Here is a 21,004-nt window from a genome sequence, read left to right on the forward strand (position 1 = left end):
GCAGTACGGTCCAAAAGTTTGCTAACGTTAATCTCCAATATAAACGATTTTTTGTTTTGTTTTCAAATTCTGTTGTTCCAAAAGTGTAGCATTTTCCTCTGTTCCACGTGCTAAAATATACACTTACCTGAAAAGCAACTTCTTGACTATTGCAGCTTTCATGTCCCCACGCCTGTCTGCAGGGGTTAGAGCAACGCACGTTTCTGAGAAGATTGGAGGATGGTACTCTCATAGAGGTCACACCTCTCCCGCCTCTGGCTTTGCAGACAATGTTTTAAGTAAAAATGTGGACTCTTCATACATACTTAAAAAACAAAAATTCCTAAGGTTGTTTCAGAATTTCAAACATTTAAAATTGTGCCTTTAAAAAAAAATAACAAATTCGTGGTTCTGGAATGGAAATCTGGTTTTGTAAGAGGCTTAAGTATATAATTTTCTTCTTTATTTGAAATCCGTTTACTTTTTGTGGACAAAAATATTTTCCTTTCAAAATACTAAATTTGATAAAATCCATTAGTGGAAGTCTAGTTCTCTTTTAATTTCACTTTGCAAAAAAGCACATTAAACAACGCCGTTTTGGGTTTTTGTTTTGTTTTGTTTTTTGTGGGGTTTTTTTGGCCTTTTGTATACTTTTGTTTTTCTAACTTGACCAAAAAGAATAGTTTCAAAAAAGCATTATTATTTAAGAAGCACACTCTAGGTTAACAGTTGACCTATTTTTCCCTGCTCAGTCAAATTAATATGCAATATCCTAAGGACACCAAGCTTAGAATTTTCCCTGCTAGCGAAAATACAATACATTGTGAAGCCTTTAGATGGAGACATAGTTCAAATAAACACTAGAATTCTGTTCCCAGTGCTTTGTGTAAGTGAAAGAATGGACATTTAAGACCACTCAGAAGGAAGTATGAAAAGAAATTCATTTAAGATGCTTATACTGATTATAGAATTTATATTATATTTAGTCTTTCGTAATGGAAGAGGTTTTCTGCATATTAAGCTGACACTTAAAAAAATAAAAGGTTACATCTTCTTGGCCAGTAAAGTAAATTTACTGCCCTTGCACCTTACAGCAAAGCATATTATACTGCAAATAAGAATGTTGTTGATGATGCAGAATACAGGCTGTATGTAATCAGTGGCATGCATCAAAAGTCATCTGATAGCCACATTAAAGCCACATTTCCTATTAAGAATCAGACTAAATTACAACATGGCACTTCCCAGAATGAGCCAAGGAAATGCATTCTGCAAGAAGAAATAATTGTATTTGAGTGTCTCCGTAAAAATCAGGAAGTCTTTTAGCAGTAAGTAATAATGCTTTTCTTTTTAGTCTGCCTTCTTTTGTATTGCAATATATTCAACCTCACTGGCAAGCCTATCACACTCATTATTATTACATCTAGTGGTTCAGTTATCTTGATGACTACTGTAGCTGAAATACTGCAAGGTCAAATCTTTAATAGCGCGAATCAAACTAAGCAGCCATCAAACATCCAGTTGCTTTTGAGATATACTGGATGAAACAGTATATCCCAGACCCGTTTATGAGTCTTATTATTCTTCCAGACGTGGAGAAAATTATACGTACAGCTTAATTATGCCATTTATTTTGCAAAAGTTCCTTCTCAAAAATTTCGTGAGAAGCAGACGTGCTGTTGCAAAAATGACAGCACAAGTGCACCTATAATGATCTTACTGACCGCAAAAGTCTTTAGCTGACTTTGGTTGACCAGAGGTCAACTCTGGTACTTCTCAGTGATCTGAAAGAGTCAGAGTGTTTATATGCATCTTCTCCATCCATAGGCTTCCAGTAATTTCATATGATATTTACACATGTAATAAATTCATTGGCACACAAATGCATGCTCTGCTCGGTTTCTGCAGACACAGAATGGTATAAATGAACTCCAGACCATGTTGAAGAATACTGCTCTCTCCAAATTCCTCTGTATCTCTAGGGTGGAAATAGGCATTTAGTTTGTAATGTGTCCAAATATAAGCATCTGTACACATTTGGATGTTCTATGAATATGAAATTAAATATGAAACTTCTTTCTTTTGTGACAATTTTCTTTCTTTAATTTTTTAACATGCAGTTGCACATCTGGACAGCAGTGATTTCTTCTTTAATTTAAATGTGTTGCTTTTTTATAGACCGTGTTTGAGTAAAGCAATTTGAATTGTGCAACTATTCATTCTGAACATAGCAAAACATCTATTTAATTCAAAGATTATTTCCAAGGAAAAAAAGTAAACATATGAAAGAAACTAGTTTGTGTCAGCTTTGACTTGGGGAGTGTTTGGCTTTGTGGTTCTCAATACTTACCTTACAAGGGTGATATAGCCAAGATTCTTTTGGTTTCTTTTTCTTTGAAGAGTAGTAAGTAAGTGGAGGACTTTATTCCTGGGCAAATCAAAATACAAATTGTTTTAAGAATTATTGGTGGACCTTTTAACCCCCTTTGGTCACTTTTGTTTTAAAACGCACCCTTTAACTTGGCATTGTAATTAGTATTCACTGCCCCACGATGACTTTAACAATGAAGTTTACCCGAATCCACTCTTTCTCATCCCTTCACTGTCTTGGTCTTCCTTTTCTGCATCCTCTTGTCCCCTCCCTTATACATCATTGTCTGGGGCAGGAGTATTAAACATGTCGTACTTGTATTCAGATTACCAACACCATTATTAATATTTTCAGCCAAATAAAATTTTATTTCCTTGCAAATCCTAAAGCATTTCAGTTGTGTTGAATTATAATTAAAAGTCATAATATGAAAAGAGCTCCTGTGCAACTGCATAATATACAGATGCAGTTTTGCCCCATTTGAAAATGGATTTTTAAAAAGTACAGCCACATATTATATTTTATATGTTAATGACAAATGCTCAACAAATATGGAATAGGAAAGAAGAAATATTACGCTCTTTAAAATAATGTTATCTGCTTATTCTTTGGCTGTAATGTAGCTGGCATGCTGCATTTGGGGCTGTCTACGTGTGTTTTTAAAAATGTCATCTTTATTAGTATTACATTCAAGGAATAGTACCAAGAATCAGTTTCTTCCAAGACCTTGCTCTGGTGTGTGGCATATAAGTCTGTGACGAGCGACATTACAGAAGGTCATGTCAGTTTTAACTGCTTGCATTACATCTTTCTGATTTCCCTAGTGCCCTTCCTTTGTTTGATTAATACTACTTGCTTTCAAGCAGGGTATCAGAAAGCATAATTTGGAAAGAGAATTCTAGAGCCGAACTGAGAGATCCCCCTTCAAGAAAAGGGAAAGAAAAAAGAAACTTTGGAAAAAATATATCTTTTCTAACACATGCATTTTTTTCAACGCTCATTTTTTTTTTTCTCAAGGAAATCCTGCATATGTGTTGTTATTAAATTATTGTTGACAAATGTTTGGGCAACTGGACTTCATATACTTGAAAACAGAACTATGTAGTCCTTATGTGATTTTATTTGAAGAGGAAAGAGCTGGAATTTGAGACTCCTTTATTTTGTTTTCCTTTGTTGAGTGTTAAATTCTGCCACTCTCTTTCTAAATATAAGTGTTACTTGAGTTCTCTGGGAAAGGTTGCAGTTTTGTGCAGTCATTAAATGCACTTTGGTGATGTGTACGGTTTGTTTTTAAAACCTCAGGTTGCAGTTTCTGTACTCATTGTATTTGGCCAGGGCTCATGTCTTCAAGCACAGCCCCACTTCTGAGACATTCTTGCCTTAGCAGCCGTCCATTTCATTGGTCCGTTAAAGCCTGAAAATTAGTGGAAGCATTATCATTTTAAGGGGCAGTCTTGATCCTCACCTCTACCTGTGTCCCTTTATGTGTTTCTTAGTGTCTGCGAAACATGAATTGGAATTTCATATGTGATAAAGAACACTGACTATTTTGCCCAGGACAAAAAATATACATAACTTAATTTTTAAAAATTAATGTTGAGAGGCACCTGGGTGGCTCAGTCAGTTAAACGTCTGCCTTCGGCTCAGGTCATGACCCCGCTCCTCCCTCTCTCTCTCTGTCTGCCACTCCCCCCGCTTGTGCTCTTTAATCTTGAAATCTTTAAAAAAAATAATGTTTAAAATATCATTAAATTGATGTTATTTTTCTTTTCACTAATAGCTAACCTTTTTGAATACTTACTTCGATACAAGAACTGTGCTAAGTACTTCAAATACACTATTTCATTGGATCCTCAGTCAACACTGTGGGATAGGTGCTATTATCTCCAGTTTCCAAGGCGCCTTAAAACTTCACCTGAGCAAAATGTAATAGTGGGACATATCCTGAAGCAGCTTAAAGGCATCCATAGGAAAGCGTCTGTATTATAAATCCTCACTCGTAGATGTTTATGATGTAACATTAAAAAGGCACTGGAGGAGGGGAAAAGCCCTCGCTAGAGCGCTAAAACACAACACAAAGGCCTCTCGCTAACACAACACTTTTCTGCCAAATGTAAGAGCAAATGGTTGTATTGGGTGGTTCTCGCTGCACATTTGTAGAGCAATTGTGCGTAGCCAATTACCCACTTGTGCAGGGTGAGAACAGTTTGGGTTTTGCAAATGAAGAGCCTGATTCTGTAGACCTCTTTGAGTCTTTCTTGAACATAAGATCTGCAGCTGATTTGGAAAATGTGTAAATTAAGCAATTGGCTTATGTTTAGATAATATTTTGAATTTTTGAAAATTAACTTGAAGGTAGTAGAAATCTCCAAATCTTAAAGGTTAAACGTGTATGCTTTCTGTTTCCGGGCCGATTGGGAAGGCATTTTGAATATTTGCTTTTATTAGTCTGCATCACTGATTAAGTATACGTCTTTCCAGAAAAGCTAGTTCAGGTCTGTGAACTAGTTCAGTTCTTTTACGTAAAAGCCTGTTGAGGCCTATGAAGAATAGACGATGCTTTCATCTGTTCATTCTATCAACAAATATTTCTGGAACACCTATTAGCACCTGACAATCTGCTAGGCAAAATCCAACACCATTCTTACTTCCCAGCACCTGCACTATGATCATAAGTACTGAAGAGGAGAGGCATTTAATACATTTTTAATAATAACTACCAAAAACATTGTTTGAGTTTATGCGCAAAAGTATACTTGTAGTATTTCTTTTTCCTTGACATATTTGATAAATGACTTTGTGTGGGTAATTTTAGTAAAACGTTACTTAACCAAATCATCCCGTTTTATACCTCCACTATATACAGCTTTTACTGAAAAATAAAATGGATCATAATGACCAACCTAAAAAATCACTTAATCTAAATTGATCATTTTATTAAAGATACAAAATTGTACTCATTTAAACAAAACTTAGGAGAGCTAGGTGAATTCTTCCCCCCACCCCTACCCAAGAACTGGGCAGGGGGTGAGAGCTGACTCTGTGTTGTCCCATTGTCTGGGTTTGAGTTCTGTTTCAGCTATTTGCTGTGTTAGGTGAATTCTTTGGAAGAAATACAATGTACTGAAATATTGCGGCTGTTTCTCCCATTTAAACCTCCATCAAAAATAGCCCAATTTGGAATTGCCTGGCATGTAGCACCATGATTATACATTGTTACTATTATTGTCTTTATACTTCTGAATACTTTAAAATTTCAGGAAATTAAAAGTCAACATGAAAGATTAGCTTATAGTCTCCATTTAAATTCTACTGAATTATAAACCTCTTGAGGGCTGACATGAGTATAGATGAAATATCTGTGTTATTCATCTTTGTATTCCCGCAGTACCTAGCACTGTGTTTCTTGGCCAAGGGGCTTTACAATAAATGCTTACAGAGTTGCTGAATATAGTTAGAATGTTAAGAGTCCTTCTTTCTTGCTGAGGCTGAATTGCTTTATATGTCTTCAAAATAAGTGTAAACTTTCACCAGATATTGGAAACAGCACATTGTGCTACCATGGTTCTTTCGAAATGCCAAACGTCCAGAGGAAAGACCACAAAATTCTACCATGTAATAGAAGATTTAAAGTATGACATTAAATTAGGAACAATCTCACAGGTTGTGAGATGCTTTGGGTTATATATTGGTTTATGAGAAATGGAAGTTTGCATTTGGGCTATTCTTTTATATCAACTAATGCTTTTAGAATATTTGAGAACAATTGTTAGATCACTGAGAGTCCCAACATGTTATCTCAGTTTCTGTAGCTCTTTGCGTAATACAGTCTTAGCTATTGAAGTTTTCACTCATAACATATTCCTGTCTGTATCATAAGCCACATGAAAGAAGCACTTGCTGTCTCTGTCTTTTGAAGTTATGAGTTTTGGGAGAGAGATTTAAAAATATTTAATAACCATGATTCTATCAAGTTTATTCAGAAATAGAGATACAGACTGGATAAAAAAGGAAAAGCACCACAAGAATTAGAAATTATATGAAGTGCCATGAATGTAATCAGAAGTTGCCACTTACCTGAACAGCAACCCTCCCCAAAGTTTCTTAAATTTTTGGTTTCCATGGAGAGAGAGAGAGAATGTGTGTGTGTGTGTGTGTGTGTGTGTGTGTGTGTGTGTGTGTGTGTAGGTATATAAAACTATAATAAAACACCTGAAACAGAGTGATGTCCCATTTGTAATGCCACAGTTACACGTTAATCAAGGAAAGGGTAAATTATTGAGCAAATCCAAAATGACTATTCCATAATGCTGAAGGAAGTAAACTAGGAGGCATTAAAAAATACCTTCTTGCCTACCCACCTACCTGGATTATATATACATATTATATACATTTGATTATTGAATACATTTCTAATTTTCTTTCAGTGTCCATTCTCATAATATAACCCTTGTATAAAATCAGAGAATTAAAATTAGAGTTTCCAGTAATTCACCAAAATTGAAAAGTAATACAGAGATAGTCAAAAGTTGATATTTATATGCAAGAATTAAATCTGGAGCCCTGATGGCACCAAAACCACAAATGACAAAAGGAAAAATTAACAAATGGGACTACATCAAACTCAAAAGCTTCTGCACAGCAAAACAAACAATAAAAAGACAACCTACAGAGGGGGAGAAAATTTTTGCAAACCATATGTCAGATATGGGGTTATTATCCAAAATATCTAAAGAACTCAGTCAACTCCCTAACAAGAAACCAATCCAATTTAAAAATAAGCAAAGAACTAAACAATTTTCTAAAAAGGACATCGAAAAGGCCAACAGATAGATGAAAAGATGCTTAACATCACTAATATCAAGGAAATGCAAGTGAGAACCACAATGCCGTATCACCTCTGTATCAGTGGACCACTGAGTTAGCTAACGTCTGTTAGAGTGGCTGTCATCAGGTAGAGACAGTAAGCGCTGTGGAGCACGTGGTGAATAGAGAACCATATACATCGTTGGTGGGAATGTATATTGGTCCAAACACTATGGAGAGCAATATGGAGTTTCCTCAAAAAAAAAAAAAAGGTAGATCTGCTGTATGATCCAACAATTACACTTCTGGGTACATACCAATGAAAACAGGATATCCAAAAGTTATCTGCACTCCCATGTTTGCCACAGCATTATTCACAAAAGCCAATATATGGAAACAGCCCAAACACCTATCAGTGGATGAATGGGTGAAAAGGATGTGGTACATATACACAGGGGAATGTTACTCAGTTACAGGAAAGGAAGATAGCATCCCTTTTGTGACAACATGGATGGACTTTGAGTACATTAAAAGCAAGATAAGTCAGTAAGTGTAGTACTATATGGTATCATTTATTTGTGGATTCTAAAAAAGTTAAACCTATTAAAAAAAAAAAAGATAGTAAAATGGTGGTTACCAGGGGATGGAGGGCAGGGATAGCACTGATGGTGTCTAAGGTACAAACACATGACAGGTAGTAAATAAGCCACAGAGCTCCGATGTACAGTGTAATGAACATAGACAATAATAGTGTGCAGTAATTATGTAACATGGTAAATATTGCCCCATTAGCAATCATAATACAATATATAAATGTATCCAAGTAACACGTGGTATACTTTAAACTTAGCCAATGTTACGCATCAAATATATGCAACAAAAAAATTAAAAATAAGTAAAATTTGAGCCATGAAAGCTATTAGCTTCATGCCATAGACCAGCAGCATAAATCAATGAAAAGGTACTGTACCTTAGAGTTTGATGAGAAGTGAATTAGAAATAACAGAGCTGTTTTCTGCTTAGTTATCTGATTCTGAACTTAAAGTGTCTGATTAATACAGACAGTGAAGCAGGTGAAAAGGAAATCTCCTGATTTAAAGCATCTCTCAAATTAATGTTAGTTTACCTTAAGCACATTGCGGATACTTTAGGTTGTCACGGAACATTTCACACAAATACGGTTCCCCCGACTGGGATTCAGTTCCCTGGTTTTAATCAATTAAAAACATCGCGTTTTCCTCATCCCTATCTCTAGATCAAACATTGCCTCTCTGTGCGTCTGTTTCAAATGTTAATAAAGTTTTCATTTCCAAAAGGTTCAAAATGACAGAACAAAATTCTCTCCTTTAAGAGCGCGAGAATGACTTCTGTTCCTGTCTGCAGGTAGTGGAGGACATGCTGGAGGACGAGGAAGAAGAAGATGACAAAGATGACAAGGTAATTATCTTTCCCAGCACTTGGGTACCAGGGGATGGGGAAATGTAGACATGACACTGTTTTCACAGACAGTTAAAAAAGGAGTTGAAGTGTTTGAGTCCAGAAAATTGGACAATGCTGTTTATCATCCTAACAATGCCACTGCATGTTGCAAAGAAGGAGAGAGGGCTATAAATCCTCTTCGTTTTTGTCCAGAGCTGGGTCAAATATTTTTCTGCCAGGAACAAGAAAAAATAATTCAGCTTGTCTGGAACTTGATGGCTCTCGTGAAGATAACAGCAGTGACAACTGGTTTTGAAGGGCAAAAATTTGTCCTATCTTGAGTATTACAAATCGGGCTGCACTTTGGAGGAAGGGAGAAGGGGAAAAAAGAGCAGCCTGCTTAAGTTGAACATGGATATTGTCATCTGTAATTTTCAAGGAATTGCTCAGCAAAAGCACACACGTGTGTAGGGAGGGCTCCGGAGCGCATTTAAATAATCCCAGTGCTCACGGCCCCTGCCTAGACTTGACTTGGAATGGCTCTGTGGCTTCTTGGTCAGGAAAGCTTGTTGAGAGGTTATTTTCTGACTGCTGGTTGACATGGGAATGATGACCACAGTAAAACAAACAAACAAAACCAGCTAGTTTCTGGGATTGCTTGGATTGGTTGTCCCCTGGGAAGAGGGGACAACTAGAGGGACGAATTAGAATGATCTTGCACACTGTAGCAGTGTCTGGGGTCAGAAGAAAGGCTTTTTATGGAAAGGAGGAGAGTGAGGCTGGTTTATCAAAATCCTTGAGCATTTCTAGATCAAAAATCTACAAAGTGCTAAAGTGAGACTGGGAGGGAAGAGAGAATATCATTCATCGTTCCCAAATTGTTTAGCATATAAAACCAGATTTTGACCTTCACTGGAATCTGAGTTCTGTGATAGTAAAGCAGTGAATTTTTTTTTAATAAAGAACAGTAGTGTATCTTAATGTATGCCCTTGACCTTTGGTTCTAGTAGAGATGTACAGTTATATCCTGGTATAAGAACTTGCACACTGGTAGCAAGCGTTAGAAATGTAAAAAAAAAAAACTCAAAACCAAACAAACAAAAAAACCCACAGTGGTTAGTCAAACTCCCAAATGATTTTTTTCTTGACTAATAGTCAATGCTAGGAGGAAAATAAAAGCATAGATACACACATGCACACTTTCTCCCTTCTAATGCCGTTCCAAACATCTTAAAATTGATAGAGCTTTTAGGTGAAATTTTTCTTCTGTACATCATTTAGTCATTAGCGACATCATCAAACATCCACTAACAAAACGTCCTTTCTACAAAAACACATATGTGCTTGTTTTTAATGTTAAATAACATGAACGTACACTTCTGGCAATAAATGATACGATTTATTGTTAAGGTCAGTTGTAGAGCTGTAGAGAGCTTGTATTTTAACTCAACATGCCAGCTCTGAATCATCATTTCTCTGCTGATAAACACTGAGCTGCCATCCATTTATGGCCATTTTCCCTTGCTTGTTGCTGCTTTATTATTAAAGCCACCATAAAGATTCATTCCAGCAGCAGGCGTTCCCTCCGAAATGTTAATAAATGGAAACCCTTAGTGAAGTCTAGTACTTCAGTGTCCCTGCTTGAAGTCAACCTGGGTTTTTTTTTGTTTTTGTTTTTGATTTAGCCAGTTGGTTGATACTCCAAACCACTCATCTCCCCTTGATGGTCATTTTTTTAATAGAGAGGATGTTAGGAGTGGGAAGCGAATAGACGCCTGGCTAACCAGCTCCCCAAAACCTAGATGTCAAGTGGGACATGCCAGGTGGAAACGGCACCAAGCCTCTGGAGTGGCATCTATTGTAATCTAGTGTGTAGATATCTGAAACCGACACCCTGGTTCCAACACATTTTCAGATCTAGTTACCAAAGTTGATTGAAAGTGAGTGCGTAAATTACTGTGTGAATTCAGCCGTATTCTCGTGCGCAGGATGCTGACAAACTGTGTTTTCCATATGAAAAGATGGTGAGCTGATTTTCATAAATCCAACCCTTTATTCAATTGATACGTAAGGAGGCTTTTCTTTTCTACTCATAATGCAATTGATAGCATAAAAATCATATCTGAACAAAAAAGAAAATCTCAAGTATAATAATTTACAAAAGACTTTTAGGGGCTTGCATAATGGAAGAACTCTAGAGTGGATGTGTTAAAATATAAAGTTTCTCCTATAAGAAATGGAAATATGAAAGGATCCTTCGAGTTTCCATTTAGCAGGCTCCGTCTCTGGGCTGGCTGTCAGAGTGGTAAAGGTTGTAAGTCTTGGCTATCAGTGTGTCTGAGTGGGAGAAGGGTCATTTCCTACTTTAAAAAATTCATTGGTTCCTCCGTTTAAAGTTTGCGTATAGAGTCATGCGTAATGGAATTTCAGGAGAAAACAAATGTGTTTTTTGCCATATGAGCAGGTAGTGACCTCTAGCTCTCATTATTTCTCTGTTTTCTCATATGGTATAATAGTGGGGTCAGGTCAGTGAGTCCTCTTATAGGATAAAAGTAAAAAAGATTAATAAATGTGCCAAAGCCTCACTTTAATTGAACCTGAAGCATATGTTGCAAGTATGTAAAATATGTCCCAGATGTTTCGCCAGGGCCAGTTTCTTGGCTTTCCCTGATTACCACAAGGCAGCTATTAGTCCTCTAACCTTTGGACTTGGGGGTAAATGGGGTATTACGTGGCACAGAATGAGAGCACCTGTTTTCCATTCAGCAAAGACCCCTGGCAGGCTTTGCCTAAGCCTATCCATATGTTTTCACTTAGCAGATTGTTGGGCGATTATGAAAAGTGTCTTTCTTTAGAGGCAGCGTTGATATTAGTCACTCACAATGAAAGGGCAAGTCATTGGCTACTTGACAAGGTCCGTGTGGGCATAAACCGACATCGTTTATTTCATTTCGTCTCGAAACGTTTTCCCTCCGCATCATTATGTAGATGGCAAAGACACAGGTACAAAAAGGTGAAGCAGACCAAGATTATAATTCCTCCGCATAAAGTTGTGTGAGAGCTTTTCTTTAGCGCTGACTTCAGCACCTGGGAGGACTTTGGTTAAAGTTGGTCAAAGCTAAGTCATGATTCACCTGGATTACCAGATCTTGAAGCTTTTCCACACCCTGACCTTTTGAGTATTCTTTTTGTCCTGTGTTCTCCCTTTTTATTAAAACAGCTGATCGTTATTGAGGTGAGGGCTTGTGATCCTCAGACTTCACCTCCATTCAAGAATCCATTGTCCACATTGGCTTTAATCTAAAATTAGGTGGCTTTTCTCTTCATCCAGTTCCATGGTTTTCACAAAGACAGAGAATGTGGGTATTAAATGGCGGGTCTTCATTATGAATCATTGGCTTGTTAATATTTTCACTTATCTGTATTAGGTAGTAGCACTCTGTGAAGCTGGGCTGGAGATGAAATTTCTTCTGAATCAAAAGTTAGGAAGACATCACCCTGTGTTCTCAATTCCCTTTGTTGTAGACCATTCTCTATGCCGTCAACCACGAAGTCACAATTTGATCTGATTTTTGACCTAACACCAAATCCTGCCTTTGTGATTAATAGAATGTCTTAGTAAACAAGGCTTAGCTCAATTACCCAGGTGGGGCTATCAATAAGCCGTATAATAGTGTTCTGCCCGTGTTATTTATGATAATACAGTGGTCAATCTGCATAATCTAGACATCTAATTAATGAAGATCAGCTTTCGTTTTGTAGCTTAAAAAGTTTAGGCATGCTTCCCATGGTGTGTCCTACCCTTGTAATGGGATCCAGCTGCAATATCAGGAAGCGGAAGATAGAATGCAGGTTTTCCTCAGGAGAGGCATGGATTCAAATGCATGGCGTACTACTAATGTTTATTGATAAAAGATACTAAAGTGTTCAGGCATTTATGCTTACATTGCTTCTCCTTTTTCTTCAGTCATTAGGTCAAGGTTACTGTGTTTCAAGATAACTAGATGCAATGAGTGAAACATATATGAGTTCCTTCAAAATACTCAGATTGTTTGCTTTAATTCTCAGAATCTGTGTTATCTGGTTTGATTCTCCAGCCCTAAACATGTGTATAATATACCCAAGATGCATACTTCTCTGCATCTCAAATCAAGCATGGGGGGAAGGAGACAACTCTAACGTGTGATAGGACAGAAGCTTTTAATCTGACAAAATGGCATTTTCTAGTTACATTCAATGAAATAATTACATGGTGGGGAAGCAGATCAAAGCTTTGGAGAAAGGCAAGGAAAGAGGAGTCAAGAAAAAAAAATTCTTAAAAAGAAATCTTAACTCACATTTAACTGAAATAACATTATATTAGTTTATTGGTTTCCTACTACTGCATAACAAATGGCCACAGACTTGGAGGCTTAAAACAAACCATATGTTAGTTTGCTCCCAGTTGGGTAGGTCAGAAGTGTAGGGCATGGCTCAACTGGGTTCTCTGCTCAGAGTCTAACACTCAAGGTATCAGTCAGCCTGAGTTCTCATCTGAGGCTCTGCAGAAGAATCCACTTCCAAGCTCACTTGGGCTTTGGTAGAATTCAGTTCCTTGTATTTGGAGGACTGAAGCCCTTGTCTTTCCTATTGGCCTGTCACTCCTAGCAGTCACTTTCCATGGTCCCTTCTATCTTTATACCCATCAGTGGAGAATCTCCCTTCTGGCAAATCTCTGTCACACTTGAACTCTCTTTCTTCAGGAAGAGCCTAGTCTCTTTTAAGGGTTCACCTGATTAGGTCAGGCCCATCAAAGGTAATCCTTTGTGGGACGTAACCTAATCATGGGATGACCACCCCATTGTATTCTTACTACCCTTCACATACAAGGGGAGGGTATTATACAGAACATGTACACCAGGAAGTGGGAATCTTGGCAGTCAACTTAGAATTCTGCCTACTACAATCATCTAGACCCACTAGTTCAAATTTATTTTAAAATGGGGAAATTGTCCTTCAGCCAAACATAGGTGCATTGCCAAAGGTGATATAGAAAAGTGTCAGAGCCAGGGCGAACTCAGATTTTCCAAGTTTGGCATCTTTACCATTTCCTAAAACTAAGTTTCCCAGGAGAATAAAAATCAAAGAACGGATGCAAATTACCTTAGACCTGATCTTCAGGTGTTCTGGTAGCATAGTCAGGGAGTATACCATCCATCCCAGCTAGGAGCTCTTTACTTCTAGGTTTCCAGTTCTTCACACTGTTTTCCTGTACTTTCAGCCCCTTCCCACTAGCCCAGCTAAGCCATGGTGTGGTGGGCAGAATAATAACCCCACAAAGATGTTCTCATCCTAATCCCAGGAACCTCTGTTACACTACATGGCAAAGAGGCACTGAGGTAGCCGATGAGGTGAATTAACTGACATTAATACAACAAACTGATAGGGGGCAGGATGGGGTTAGAGTGTTGAGCTGCTATCCGGGCCTTGAAGACGGAGGAAGGTGGCCACAAACCAAGAAATGTGGGCATCCCTTAGAAGCTGGAAAGGGCAAGGAAATGGTTTCTCCCCTAGAGCCTCCAAAAAGAAATACAGCCCTGCCCACGTCTTGATTTTAGGCCAGCGAGATGCATTTCTGACTTCTAGACTGCAGAACTGTAAGTTAATAAATTTGTGTTGTTTAAGCCACTAGGTTTATCCATTATAGCAGCAACAGGAACTCCTACAGGTGCCTTCCAACTGCATTTTCCACACTTCTAAAATTACAGTACGTTTTAAAGCACTAGATCTGAGCTCCTAATTTTTTCCTTATTAATTTAATCCTACTTTTCTGTATGAATATGGCTACACAGTTTTTCATTCGATATGGAAGTTAAGAACAGTATAACAAAGCAAATATTTTTATCCAAATTTCCTTCGTTTTTATTCAGAGAAGCTTGTCCAGGAATAAGAGTGGGTTTGTACCCACGTCTATGCACTTGTTTACTTTCCTGTTTAGGAGCCTGTATTCTTCATTCGTGAGTCAAAACATTTCACTCAATAAAGTGTCAGGGCAGAAGGTATTAGCCCTACTCAGGTCACAGACCCTTTGAAAATCTGAAGAAACCTGTAGACATTTTCCCCAGAAAGAAAAAAAAACATAAACACATACACAAAAAACTTTTTCACGCCTTTTTTTATTGCAATGGAAATAGAATTATTTTACAGAGACTATAAAGTTTCTTTATAAAGTCATATCTCTGTGGCTCTCACTACCTTCCTCTTGACATTAATGCCTATTTTCCTCAAACACCTGAGATAAATGCAAATTTTCCAAGTAAAAATAAAGTTTAGTTCAGAAGTAAGCTTCTACAAGAAGGCTGATGTTTGGCTTTGATATTGAAATTATGGAGTGGTTTTTGACACAGCAATAGGCTTGTTATTTTTGACATCTGTTTGACTAGGACTTTGCAGTTGCATGGCAATACGTGCTTAAAACACTGACTTGGCAAGAGAAAACAGTAGCAAACAAAATGGGAGCTGCCGTGGCTTTATTAGGTGAGGGTTAAGCACAGAGGAATTCCTCCAGTTCTCCGAAGTCCTGGCTGAATTCATATTCTGTTGTGCTGAGGAGATCATCTTTTAACACATTTTCATCATCAACCCCTCATCATTTAAAAAAAAAAAAAAGGATTAGATGTTCACAGTTCCATGAGGTCATTGGAGACATAATTCGCTTTTAAAGAGTTATCTAAAGATTCCAACTGTCTGTGGGTTTCTACCTGTGAACAAATTGGAAAGCTTTGTCACCCCTTGTTCCAGTTTCCAGAAGCACTTCTCTAGTCTTGGAATGGGTAGATAAATGCCCCAATATGTCCTTGCAGCATGGCAGTAGAGTGAAAATGATTGAAATAGGAAGGTTTAGTTGGATAATTTGGCAAGAATAGCCATCAAGGAAAGCAAACTATGACTGGACTCTTTCCTATTGGTTTATTCTAATCATTGGATTTCCTTTGCCTCAGAAAAGCAGATCTTGTATTTGAAAGTCAATCGCATGTTTCAAGACAGGTCCACTGGAAAGCTGGTTAACGTCTATATTGCAGCAACAAACTTACTCTTAGTCTCCCATTTCTTGACAAAACCTCTTGAAATAGTGTGTCAGCCCTGGCTCTCAAGAGGTTGACAACATTCGTAGAAATAGACACAGTTTTTTCAGGAGCCCTGGCAGGATCGTTGACACTGGCTGACACCACTGCATGTCGAGATGAGGAGCACACTTCTTCACCAAAGCAGCAGAACCAGATGTGTTGCCAAGCATCACAGATGCTCTGTCGGAGCCCAGAGTGCCAAGATTTTTATTCTGCCTGAAAATTTGTTTGGCAAAGAAATTCTTCACCATGTTAAAGGCATTGACTCTGCAGATTCTAAAAGAAGTTCACGACGAAGGAATTCTTTGATTGTAAGAAGTTGCCGACAGGAGTTGGCTATGCAAGTAGAAGTATCAATTTGTATCGTTAGGTGCAAAAGGGAGACATTAGAGAAATGTCAGAAATTCTGTAGTGTTGACATCATTTGATGAGAATACAACTTGAAGAAATGGGTGGCTTCACCAAAATATTTCCAGTGATGTGGATTATTTTGCTTGGTGGTATGATGAGCACAAAAAATATTTTAATACAAGTCTTTTTTTTCCCCCTTGGGGCAAATCCAAAGCCAGGTAAAGTCCTGTCTTTAATAACCAAGACATTTTTATATAAAGAAAAAGATCCACAATATCTAATAGGTTTTCAGAGTAGACAGCCTGAGCTACTCCCTTTAATTTCATTGGTTGCATGCTTCCACTGGCCAGAATCCTGCACTTCCTGTGTTCTGTCACACTCCAGAATTAATAGAAAATCAATAGATATGAAAACCTCATGGTACTATTTTTTTTCCTTTGCAGTTTTCCAACTTAAGCTAGACTCAAAGTAAACAAAGAGGTATGGCTATAATCATGTTAGCAGAGTGTTTTCTCAGAGACCTATCAATAGCAAACTATGCTAGGGGTCTTAACATGGCAGTGACAATATTACCTGTCTGTTTGCCTTCGATAGCAGATTGCTGTCTGTTCAAAATATTCTTCGCTGCCTACCAGTCTCAGGCTTGGCCGTGTAACTCACTCTGGCTGACCCATGCCGCTTCCCAGCCAAAGGCTCAAGAGCTATCCTTGGCTCCGCCATCTCTCTTTTCCTTCTGAGACATAGCTGGAACTGTCCACACAGGAGATCCTTCTTTAGCTTGTGTTCTAGAATAAAGATGATGTGGAGCCAACCCAGAAGGGCATGTAGTGTGAACAAAAAATAAACCCAACCCTTGTTTTTATAAGCCTTTGTGATTTTGAGGTCTTTGTTGCTGCAACACAATTTAGTCCAGGCTGATGGACACAGCATTCATCACATATTACTCTGTGTGAATCAATGTGTTAACATTATAATTTGAAATAAAACATGAGTTTTTTAATAAAACTAATCAGGGTCTCAGAAAGGAAAATTTAAAATACTTTTCTTTTCCTAAAATGCCCAGATCTATCCACAGCCCTTGAGGCCCAATCTCTGATATAGGTTGAACGAGTTTGCTGTTAGGTCTCTCTCACTGAAAAATAATTTCTTTTTCCCATAAGCTTATAGCGAGAACAAGACACTGGGTAGACAAAAATAAATATGGCCGAATATGGGCCTTTCAGGAGTCACTGTCTAGTGGGACCCTTGATTATGTAAACTAATAATTATAATACGGTGAGAAAAATGTTACAATAAAGTTAAAAGGAGTTTGGGGAAAACAGGAAGATGACCGTCTTCACAGAATTGGCAGCGAATGTTGCATAGAGGTGGCATTTAGTTTAGGTCTAGAAGGATGAATGTGAATGTACAAGGAAGTGTGAGATGTAAAGGCAAGGAGAATGTGGTACAGTAGGAGTGTAAAGTGCAGGACCATGACACTGGGAAAGGTAAATTCAAGATTGTGAAGGCTTTAGCCATCATCTAGGGAATCTGAATTATCTTCAAACAATGAGGAATCAGAGGCAGTTCTAAAATGGGGACTTGTCATAATGACATTTGTGCTTTTAGAAGAAAACTCTGGCAAGGGGCAGGCGATGGATTAAGAAGGAAATGAGACTTGAAGTAGAGAAATATGTTAGGAGGTGCCCTGGTCGCCCCAGCAAGAAGTAATGGCTGCCTGCGCTTAAACAGCAATCATGATGATAAGAAAGAAACAAATTTGAGAGATATTTTTAATAGTAAATATAGTAAGATTATTGAAACAATTTATGTTGTGTAGAATAAGGGAAAACTATAAGATGTCTGGTTGAGATATCCTTATATTTGTGTAGCACTTCACGTATTTCAAAGTACCTCCCCTCCCTTACCTTAATTTAATGTTCACAATAACTCTGTGTATTGGCTTATCAAGTATCATTCCCATGCTTCAGGGTCAGGAAGATTAACTTGGCTACTGAGGACGTAGCTAAGATTAGAAACCAGATAATGTGACTAAAATAGAAAAGTAGTTGAGCCTAGAAACAAGTTAACCTATCTAAGAAGAAGCTAAGTCTAGGAATTAGGTAACTTGCCTAATGATGAAGAAACTGAGATCAGAATATAAATCCTCTAATTAACTTTCCCTCCTGGTCATGTTGTAACAAAGCCCGTTGACCCACCTAGAGATGACAGCTAGGTCACTTGGTATGCAGTTTTGCATAGTCATCACCCATTCCGGTCACTATAGACAGGGAGTGTCGTCTGTGCCTGCCCATCCCTCTTCTCCTTGGGCTCTAGGTCTTGAGAGAGAGCAGCATTTGGAAAAATGATGGCAACAGGTCCATATTCAGTGCCTTTTCCCCATTCAGTGTGCTTTCAATAAGTAAACACAGAACCAGTGAGGAAGCAAGAAGTATCCATGTAAAAAGAGGCAAAATATTTTTGATACCTCAAAAGTTGGTTCAGAGGGAAAGGTGTATAATGACCATGCTCATTCTGACTCTGATCTAAGAGTCTTGAGGAAAATATGATGCAGGAGGATCATGGGTCAGTTAAGAGGTGCCTTCTCTTGTCACTATTTTTAAAATGAAAAGACTGAAATCTCTGAGACATAAAGTAATTCACTCAAAGTCATAAAAGAAGTGAAACAGCCAAACTCCAAACTTGAGCCTGCCTCCAAAGCCCACCGTTTTTTGTGTAACAGTCTCCCCGTACACCCCCCCCACACACACACACACAAACCCACTTAGTGACCTAAAGCAATAATTTTACCTCTATTATTCAGTGGGTTGACTGGGCTCACCTGGGCAGTTCCTACTCGAAATTTCTTGCGGGTCTAGCCAGATGTCTGGGGCTTTGGTCCTCTAAGATTGGACATAGGCTGGACATTCAAGATGGCTCAGTCAGAAGACTGGAGGTTGTTGCTGGCTTCTCATAACATGGCAGCTCAGTTCTGAGAGGGAGAAGCGATCCAAAAGTGAGGGTTTCAAGAGACCAAGCAGAAGCTGCAAGGCTTCTTATAATACAGCCTCGGAAGTCCCAGGATGTCCCTACTGTCATGTTCTGTTGGTCAAGCAAGTCACTAAGGCCAGCCCAGATTTAAGGAGAGGATGAGTTCAGTTCTACCTCTTAATCAGGAGTGTCAGGGTCCTATTGTCTAAGAATCTAAGGGATGGGAGGTATGCGGCCATCTTTGGAAAATAAAATCAGCCACCATTTCTAAAGAGGAAAAGCTTCTATTAGGTGTCCTGTAGCATTAAGGAATGGGAACCCTGTTACCTAACAGGAGAATTTCCCCTTAAGGTTTATCAGCACTTAGTGCTCGATAAGGTTATCTCAAAAATTAAAGAAGCATAGCACCTTGGAATTGCCGGATATATCCAAATCTTATCCTATATATATTTATTTCACTTTTTGTTTTGGATTTACAGGTTTAGAAGCAACAAATTGTCATTCTCTACTTCACTAAAACCTCAAAGTGCTACCTAAATCTCCCTTCTTCTGCTTTGTCCATAGATAAGGATTCAGTCCAGAAATTCCACCATCTAGTGGCACTCTCCATTGAGGCTAGTTATTGGGTAGAAAGGAGTCATAAAAAAATCCTTTTTAAATTCCTATTCAAACTGTAATGGACATCCATTGTCCTCCACCGGTGAAGGAGGACAAGACGCCACTGTCCTGTGTCCTGGAAGTCAGGCTGTTCTTGCTCTGACTGGCTGCCAGAAATAGAGTCAAGTGAGGAAAGGAGATTGCAGAATGCTTCCTTCTTAAAATATGGGGCTTTCTCCTTTTTAGAAAATGTAATTTGAAATTGCCAACAGTTCACATCTGGTATTTTATTAATTTGTTCAAGGACATCTCTCAGAGGATTTACAAGATCACTAATATCTCTAAAAATGTTGATGTACAAACTCTAAGTAGCTCGGTCAACACGCTACTCCAGGATTGCTGGAGCTCATGTTTTTCTGCTGGAGTGAGGTAACATTATGTGAATATTAAAATCAGTATTCAGCACATCATGCACGTATATGCTATTTCCTGGTTCCGGTATCTTGACCGTGTATTCTGACCAACAGTGATTTGGGAATGGGGACAGCATCTGTGTTCTCTGCAATTCCACACTAGAATATTTTGGAGACATACAAGGCAGTATAATAAACGAATATACGGCTGTTGCAGTCCGATAATGTAAGATTTTATTGATTATCCAACAGAGTAACCACCCTGGGTATTAGGCTTGCTTGTCACAACCTTCAGTGCCTGGAGTAGTTGAACAAGATCTTTTTTTCCACTGAGCTGACCTCAAAGTCACATAGTTTCAGAATCAAGGTCCTCAGATTTCATACTTTGGCAATTTCTTTCCTTTCTAATGGGGTATATTAGAGAAAATGTGTCACCTTTTGCACCATGTAATACCAAATCAGATCAGAATTCATGCACAATTATGTCAGTGGAAATCTAATAGTACAGGCTAGCTTATCTCTAGATAACACACGGAAAAATAAACTTCCACAACTGACAGATTTACTTGATTTTTTTTTCAGATAGGTTGTTTGTAAGTAATCGAGCTAAAGAATGTAACTGGATTATTTTTCATACTATATTAAAAAAAAGACTCTCAACAGTAAAATGGTTGCTAAGTATTCAAGCTCGGTCACTCAGCCCCCCCTACTCCTTTTTCTTTGAAAAAGTTCCTGGATAATGAATACAAAGAAAGAACAAAAAAAATTTTTTTTCGCATTAGCTATATTTATTAAGAGAACTAACAACTTCAGGAAAACAAAATTTACAGAAAGCGCTTGTGTAAAAATAACATTCGTTGATAGTTAATGGCATTAAAGTAACACAGGTTAGGTGGTAGTCTACCTGGGAATGATATTAGGCTGCCTAAAAAGCGTTCATCTGTGTTTCTCTTTTATGATCAGAAAAAGCCAAAGCCCATCACTAATCTGAA

At 38.0% G+C, this 21,004-nt stretch overlaps 1 protein-coding gene across 10 annotated transcripts in view; it reads left to right on the forward strand.

Annotated features, from left to right (window-relative positions):
* Positions 1 to 21,004, forward strand: part of MCTP1 (multiple C2 and transmembrane domain containing 1) — a 501,045-nt gene that overhangs the window by 422,015 nt on the left and 58,026 nt on the right. For all 10 annotated transcript variants that reach the window (XM_045796258.2, XM_045796260.2, XM_045796261.2 and 7 more), the window contains one exon: positions 8,540 to 8,593. In XM_045796258.2, the coding sequence (XP_045652214.2) occupies positions 8,540 to 8,593 (54 nt within the window). The remainder of the gene's footprint in view (positions 1 to 8,539; positions 8,594 to 21,004) is intronic.

The sequence above is a fragment of the Ursus americanus genome, chromosome 5 (assembly GCF_024610735.1).
Source record: "Ursus americanus isolate L20-20 chromosome 5, mUrsAme1.1.p, whole genome shotgun sequence".
Lineage (NCBI taxonomy): Eukaryota > Metazoa > Chordata > Mammalia > Carnivora > Ursidae > Ursus > Ursus americanus.